Consider the following 7,857-nt stretch of genomic DNA (forward strand, 5'->3'; position numbering starts at 1 on the left):
CACACCACACGACCAGCAGCCTTCTGCTCTGGGAACCGGCCCGGGCGTCAGGGACTCGGAGCGTCTCAGAATATGCTCTGCCCGACCCAAGAGCCACTTCTTCCAGAAAGCCCTCCCTGAAGGCTAAGCTTGGGGCCCCTTTGGGGCCTCCTGGGTGGCAGCACTTCTGCCTGGCTGCTCCCCACTGGACTGGGAGGCTCTGGGAGGCCGGGCCTTGCCTCGCTTGTGTCCAGAGTCCTCAGAAAGTGCTGGGTAAGTGGCTGCCTTCCATCATGTGGCTCAGAGCCTTCACCTCGCAGAGGAGAGACCCCCAAAGCGAAGGAGGCTGCGCACGGCCTCAGGGTGAGTGTGCAGGGCAGTGCGCCCTGCGGTTTCCTGGTTCTAGTTGGGGGTGGGGGTTCTCCTGTGGGACGAGCTGCTTCTGCGACAACGGAGACTGGAGTGAGAGAGCCAGGTCCCTATCCTATCCTGAGTTAGGGGCTAATTGTAAGGAAAAGGGGTGTTGGGAAGACAAGTAGGTATTTGCATAGGAATCAGGCTGTTTTAAAAGAAGAGGTACTGTGTTTACAAAACATATGGTCAGATAAGTGACCTCAACTTGTTGCAGGTGCAGGAGGGTCATCCCAAACCAACTGTGCCCTTGGGCAGAGAGGGCCTAGGGGAGGGGGTGCTGACCGCTCCAGGCCATGCCCCTCTCTGGGCCAAGGTGTCCTCCTCTGTGAATGGGCACAATGAATGAGCAGCACTGGAGGGTGGAGAGTGGCCTGGACAGAGGGGCCGGGAGAGGGCTGGGAAGGCGGGTCAGCTCCAGCTTTCTAGAAGGCGGATGGGTGAACTGGGCCCTGACGGGCTCGGCCAGTCCAGGGACGAGTAGGTGGGGCACTCCTAGCAGAGGGCACAGCAAGGAAGGAAGGTGTGTTCTGGGCTCACACATGTTCAGCCCCCTACAGGGTCCAGGTAGTGCTTTCACACCGTCGGCTCCTCCAGGCCTCTGAGTGGTTACCCTGGCTTCTAATTGTCTCCAGGCAGGTCATCCCCAAACTGCTGGGGTTCCTGCCTGTCTGGCTCCCGTGACTTCATTAGCAGGCAAAGTTTGGAGCACATGGAGCCTGGGCTGCGGTCCCCAGGGAGTGGAGGCTGATGACCATGCTAATGTGAATGACAGTGTAGAAGTGGTGGGGCTGCAGGGGAATCCACTGGCCACCTTCCCAGCAGGGCCAGGATTTGGAAAAGCACATCCCATGTCTGGCCCTGTGACACATGGAAGGGGCAGGAAAAACAGCCTGGGATGGAAAGTCTGAGCAGCAGCTGCAGTATCCTCGACACACAGAAACCCTAAGGAAGCAGCTGGCGGTGGCTGGAGAAGTAGCCGTCAGAGCTGTGGTGTCACAGAGACCAACAGGGTGGCCAGCAACTCCCTGAAGGTGGACTATAAGACACACAGCACTCACGACACAGGTGAGATCGCTATGAGAGCCCTGAACCAAGCTGGCCCCCGACAGCATTCAGTCAAAGGTGATTGTTGTCATCAATGTCATCATCCCCGCCAGAAGCGGATCCTGTGGCTGCTACTGGTTTATGGGGTGGGTGCCAGCATCCTGAGATGACCAGGTTTGGTCCAGGCTCTCACCTGTCGATGACCAGCTCCAGCAGCACAGCGTGGGACAGCTGCGTGAACTCGGGGTCACCCGGCACGTGGTCGTAGTGCTCTAGCAGGGCCACCATGTCCAGGTCACAGGCCATGCGGTCAGGGAACTTCCAGGAGGGGAAGCGCACGGGCCCGGCACGCGAGAACACGTCCACGATTGCGCCCTGAAGGTCGGTGAGGTCCCTGCGCAGGCTGTCCATGCAGGCCGGGCTGCCCAGCAGGTGTGCCATCCTCGTGGCTCCTGGGGTGGACAGAGAGGATCCCTGTTAGCCAGAGCCATGTGGCTGCTGCTGGAGGAAGTTTCTGAAAACCCCAGAAAACCTGCTGAAATCCAACCGCGACCCTGGGGAGAAGTCGGTTTCCCGGCCCCTTTGGGACCTGCTTGTGGTGACCTCACCAGCCTCCCTCTCATCCACCCTATCCCACACCCACACTACTGATTCCCTCGGTCCACAAGTCCCTCTGAGGACCTGTGTGCTCCAGGCCCCTGCTAAGTGCTGGGTGGATACAGCTGTGCATGAGGATGTACCTGCTGTCCTTCCCTCCCTGAGCAAAGCACTGGACAGGCTACTGACAATGAAAAGACAGTTGTAGCTACAGTATGACAGGAAGCACTGGACCACCCCCGGCCACTCTCATCTCCTGCCTGGACTGCAGCAGCAGTTCCAGCTGGGCCACAGGCCTGTCCACTGGAATCTGATCCACTTCTGCTATGGAGACCTGGGCCAAGCCTATGTGACCACATCACACTGGCCAACAACCCCTCAGGACTCACTTTGGCCCCTGGGAGAAAGGCTGCCTCCAGGCACACCCCTCCCCTTGTCCTCTCTCATCACCTTCCCTCCCCTCCACTCCACATACCATCAGCTACAAGCAGCAGCTCCTGTGCAGACACTCGTTTCTGAATCTGTGCCCATCTGTCTCTTCCATCTGAGTCATGCTTCCCCCATCCAATTCCCATCACCTGCCTAACTCCTCTCATCCTTCAGGGTTCCCGGACATCACCTCCTCCAGGAAGCCTTCCCTGAGCACCCTCCAGCCTGGCTTAGATACTCACTCTGGGCCTCCCCAATCTTGGCCCTGATTGCTCCCTGCAGGAATGGCCTCTGCTCTCTAGGACAGGTCCTCACCGCACCTCAGTCACTATGGTATCCCCAGTATGGCAGCCTGGGGCCTGGCCTATTGCAGATGCTCACTGACAAATGAATGACTAGTAATTGAATGGAGAAAAGAAAAAGAATCCACAAAGAAAATTTAAAATACCTTGACTTTGGGAGGAAAACAAGTCCTGAAGTGTAAGAGAGGAACACCTGAAAATTTGTATGGATAGCTATCCTAATCACTCTGGTGACAGGGGGCCCATTATATGTTGATACAGGGGTCCCAGTCCTGCTCCCTTCTGGCTGTGTGGTCACGGGCAAGTCACTGCACCCCTCTGAGCTCCAGCTGTCTCACTTGTAAGATGGGGACACTATTCCCCATCAGGCCAGGTGGTGTCTGCAAGTAATGTGCTTGGTCCAGGACTTCCCTGGTGGCGCAGTGGTTAAGAATCTGCCTGCCAATGCAGGGGACACAGGTTGGTTCCCTAGTCTGGGAAGATCCCACATGCCGCGCAGCAACGAAGCCTGTGTGCCACAACTACTGAGCCTGCACTCTAGAGCCCATGAGCCACCACAACTACTGAGCCCTCGTGCCACAACTACTGAAGCCCACATGCCACAACAAGAGAAGCCACCGCAATAAGAAGCCCGCGCACCGCAACAAAGAGTAGCCCCCTGGGCTTCCCTGGTGGTGCAGTGGTTGAAAGTCTGCCTCCCGATGCAGGGGACGCGGGTTCGTGCCCCGGTCCGGGAGGATCCCGCATGCCGCGGAGCGGCTGGGCCCATGAGCCATGGCCGCTGGGCCTGCGTGTCCAGAGCCTGTGCTCCGCAGCGGGAGAGGCCACAACAGTGAGAGGCCCGCGTACCGCAAAAAAAAAAAAAAAAAAAAAAAGAGTAGCCCCTGCTCACAACTACAGAAAGCCCACGGGCAGCAATGAAGACCCAATGCAGCAAAAAAATAAAAAAAATTAAAAAGTGCTTGGTCCAGGGCAAGGCACCAGTAAAAGTTCTGCAGCCATAGTAACTATTATTACTGTGATTACTATTACTAGCAGTAACAATAGCAAAGACCATCCTTGTCTGGAGCTGCTGTCTACCTTCCATATTTGTGTTCTCCCCTGCGGCCCACACAGATTGCTTCCCTTCCATCTTTGCCATGTGTGGACATCTGAAGACAGTGATTTGGATGAACCATCCCTGGCCCTTGACTCAGAAGGTCTGGCCCCTCCCGTGGCTCTTCACAGGTCTCTGACAGCAGGTGTCAAGAGCCAGCAGCCCTGTGGATACCGAGCCCTGGTCCCTCCCCACCCTGCAGTGGGGGCCCCTTGTTCTTTGTGGTTTTCTCAGCAGCAGAAAGCTCCTTGCACCAAAGCCCCACCCTGCAGCAGGGCTGCTTGGGCAGGATTTAGGCCCCCAGGAAGTCCAGGCCTGGCAGGGAAACCTCTCTTCCTCCAACCTGTTTCCATCTCCCAACCTTCCTCATCGCAGAAAATGGCACCCTCACTGGAAGCAACTGGGCACTTCCTCGAATCCCTTTCCTTTATCCCCACATCCAGGCACCCAGTGCTGCCAGCTCCACATCCCACCCACACTGAGAACCTGCCACTTCTGTCCATCAACACTGCTCCACACCCCCCACCTCCCCCAGACCACTGCCCCAGCCTTCCTGAGGGTTGCCCTCTCCCCTCTGCCCAGCACCCCCTTGCACCTCGGCGTCTCACCCCCACAGATTATGCTTCCTCCCCATTCTCTGTCTAAATAAGATGCCTCCCTCAGGTCCCTGGGCTGGTGAGGTCCCCTGTTACACATTCTCAAAGCAGCCTGTGCTTTTCCCTCCCAGTACACACCACAGTGGCATGGAATCTTTGAGTCATTATTTGCAGTTGGGAATCCGTCTCCCTGCGAGCACATAGACCGTTTTTGAGTTCACTGCGGTATGACCTAGCCACCTGGACTGGGACCTGAGGGCCTGCCTGTGCCCACAGGTGCAGGGAAACCCAGAGGCCCCAGGGTGGTTCCTGAGAGCAAGCCAGCCTCTCCGGCCTCCCAAAGGTCTGGGCCCTGTCCTCACCTCTGCACAGGTGCCTGTCTGTGGAGTTGGATGTCTGAGTGCCCCCAGCTCTTGGACTTGCCTGCGGGCTTTCGGGCTCAGGGTCAGAGGCTCAGCCAGGTGCCTGGCTTCCCGTGTCCAGCTCTGCAGTCCCTGGGAGTGGATGAAGGGAGAGTGAGGGAGTGGGCACTCAGGGAGAGCTTCCTGGGGGTGGGGGGCAGGGACGAGGCTGTACCAGAAGAAGGGGGTTGTTTCAGGCTGGAGGATGGGGTGAGGGAAAGGGCAGGTGGGGTTGCCAGCCTTGAGCCTGAGCACCGCTGGCTCTGACTACAGGACCTACTGTCGGCCACTTCCCAAATCCACCTCCTTTATTTATTTATTTATATTTTTTGGCTGCACCACGCGGCACGTGGGATCTTAGTTCCCTGACCAGGGATTGAACTCGCACCCCCTGCATTGGAAGAGCAGAGTCCTAACCACTAGACTGCCAGGGAAGTCCCCAAATCCACCTCCTTTAAACAGATGAGGAAACTGAGGCTTTGGGAAGTTAGGGGGCTAGCCTAAGATCACTCAGGGAGCTGGGACTCTTGAGTCCAACATCTCTGCTCTGTCTTCAGGCCATACTACTTCTAGAGCAGCACTGGACAAAAGAAATATAATGCAAGCCATGTATGGGTTTTAAAATTTTATACTCGCCACATTAAAAAACTAAAAGAGGTAAATTAATTTTAATAACATATATTACTTAATATACCCAAAATATCTCTTCAATGTTAAATCAATATAAAATATTAAGTCTATTTTTTTGCATTAAGTCTCAAAATCCAATGTCTATTTGACACTTATAGCTCATCCCAATTTGGACCAGCCACCATTTTCATATACAGCACCACATGGGCTGGTGGCTACTATATTGGACGGTGCAGGGGTAGGGGGTTAGATCCTGTGTTCATTAAGCAGATGGTGACTGAGTAACTCCTACACGTTGGGCATTGTGTCAGGGATAGGGACAGAGCAGGGCACACAGAGCACTGTCCCCCAGGAAGCACCATCTATGTCTGAGGGTCTCTGCAGGGGGCAAGTCTTGGTGTGTCAGCTCTACAGTTCCACCCACAGGTGGTGGGGTGATGAGTCCCCACAATAAACACAAATACACACACACACACACACACACACACACAGGTCCACTTCCCACATACAAATGTTGCCCCAGTGATGGCCTCTCATAAGATATTGCCACCCATGAGGTGTTATGTCCCCAAAGAATGAGGCAGAAACAAACAGAAAAACCGACTGAAACATTCTGGGTTTCCTTCCTGGAATGGCAGGAAGGAAATAAATACAGCAAGCAAGAAATCCCACCCCGGGAGGAAGGGTTTTCAGGTGGCAAAGCACCTGGAACTCAGGAGCTTGCTTGTGCAGACATGAAGAAACAGTGACCTGTTCACCCTTAAATAACTACAGCTGCCATCTGGGGCCATCTGGGGCCAGATGTTAGATTCTGGTTCTGATGAGCAGCAGCAAATGCCAAAGCAGTTAAGAATATACGAGAGCAAAACACAACATTGAAAAATATCCGAGGTTACCCTATGTCGTTTCTTCTAAACAGTGGGGATTTGCAGATACAGGCCTGTTTTGAGAAACACGTGTGTGTGTGTGTCAAGTGAAGGAACATTTGACACAGGCTTTCTCTGTAATTCCTGGGTCCTGAGTAGAACCCTCGCCCTGAAGCTGCCAGCCCCACACTGTTCCTGAGATCACACAAGTGCTGGCAGTAATTGAGCCACCACTACCCTGGGGTGGGAGCAGCAGGTAACTCTGCCTCTCCTCAGGCCCCTCAGCCCAAGGTGGACTTTTAACTTGCAGAGAAGTGAAGCAGTCTTTCCTGCACTCCCGTTCAACATTCGAGTCCTTTCCCTCTCTTCTCCCACTTCTCTCTCGAGACCCCTGGGACCCTACCCCTCAGGTAAAGATTATGCCTCCCTCCTGGCCAGTGCACCCATGGAAACACTTTGGAAACTCTGAAGCCATCTAAATGGCAGTGTCAGTCTCTGACTCAGGAGTGCTAATTGCCTGGATCCCTGGGGACACTGAAGGAATCCAGTGAAGACAAAGGAGTAACTGCACTAGTAGAGAAGAATGGCCTGGGTTTGGATTCCCACTCCACCATGTGAACTGAGGATGTGAACCTCTCTGTCCTCACCTGTAAGTAAGTTGCTATACGAAATAAATGATGGAATGCATGTAGTGTTTGGCACACTGTCTGGCTCATGGTACGTGTTCAATAAATCCTAACTATCATTATAATTCAACATTAATAATAACAATGACATAAACCAGCTATGGTGTGTATGTGAGGAAGAGAGACGGGGAGGAGACTTGGGAGGGCATCTTTTCCTATTCCCCCTCCCCCACCCCCCCATTTCACAGGTGAAGAAATTGAAGTCCAGGCAAGGGTTCAGGAGTTGGGAGAGAGGGGAAAGGGAGAAGAGGATCTTAGGAGGGGAAGCGAAAAGGGCGGGATTCGAGGCGTGCTGCGGAGCGGGGAAGTGGTCCGCAGGGACCAACCTGCGGGCGTGAGGGGTGGAGCCTAAAGAGGAAGCCTTGATTTGAGTTGGTCTGCGGGGTTTGAGGGCGGGACTATGGAAGGCAGGGGTGGAACTGGAAAAGGGAGGCCTGCGGGAAAAGGGACCCGTGGGAATTAGGGATTGGGATTTGGGAAGGGGGTCTGAAAGAGGTGGGCCTGAAAGCAAAAGAGGGGGCTGGGGGAATAGGGAGGCGGGGCTTTGGCCAAAGTGGGAGGCCAATGGGAGAGAGCGGGGGCCTTGGAAGGCGGGGGTCGGAGGGAGAGAGGAATCTTTTGCTGGAGTAAAGCGGAGGGGGGCCGGGGCCGTGGGGTGCGTGCGAGGGCGTCGGCGGGAGATGTAAAACGTCTCACCAGTCTTCGGCGTCGCAGCCTCAGCCACTGTGTCTGGTCGGCTCATGAAACTGCCCCCAGGTGCGCCTGCCGCTCCTGGAATCCCCGGCAAAACCTATCCCGGCTCCCCGACCGCTGCCAC

The 7,857-nt window shown here is 55.2% G+C and overlaps 1 protein-coding gene across 2 annotated transcripts; it reads right to left on the bottom strand.

Annotated features, from left to right (window-relative positions):
- Nucleotides 1–618: 618 nt before the first annotated feature.
- LOC114483840 (coiled-coil domain-containing protein 157-like) lies at nucleotides 619–7,823 on the bottom strand. 2 transcript variants are annotated; one of them, XM_024120963.2, is made up of 3 exons: nucleotides 7,737–7,823; nucleotides 4,881–4,951; nucleotides 619–1,889 (listed from the first exon to the last, which is right to left on the bottom strand). In XM_024120963.2, exon 3 carries the CDS (start codon nucleotides 1,876–1,878, stop codon nucleotides 1,627–1,629), a length of 252 nt encoding a protein of 83 aa, XP_023976731.1. In that variant the 5' UTR covers nucleotides 1,879–1,889; nucleotides 4,881–4,951; nucleotides 7,737–7,823; the 3' UTR covers nucleotides 619–1,626. The 2 variants fall into 2 exon arrangements, with proteins under 2 accessions (XP_023976731.1, XP_028336572.1); XM_028480771.1 differs by having other exon boundaries at nucleotides 4,820–4,951.
- Nucleotides 7,824–7,857: the final 34 nt, after the last annotated feature.

The sequence above is a fragment of the Physeter macrocephalus genome, chromosome 19 (assembly GCF_002837175.3).
Source record: "Physeter macrocephalus isolate SW-GA chromosome 19, ASM283717v5, whole genome shotgun sequence".
Lineage (NCBI taxonomy): Eukaryota > Metazoa > Chordata > Mammalia > Artiodactyla > Physeteridae > Physeter > Physeter macrocephalus.

What these genes read in the sequence shown, in the direction of transcription:
- LOC114483840 (XM_024120963.2), bottom strand. Translation starts at nt 1,878, where the DNA reads ATGGCACACCTGCTGGGCAGCCCGGCCTGCATGGACAGCCTGCGCAGG.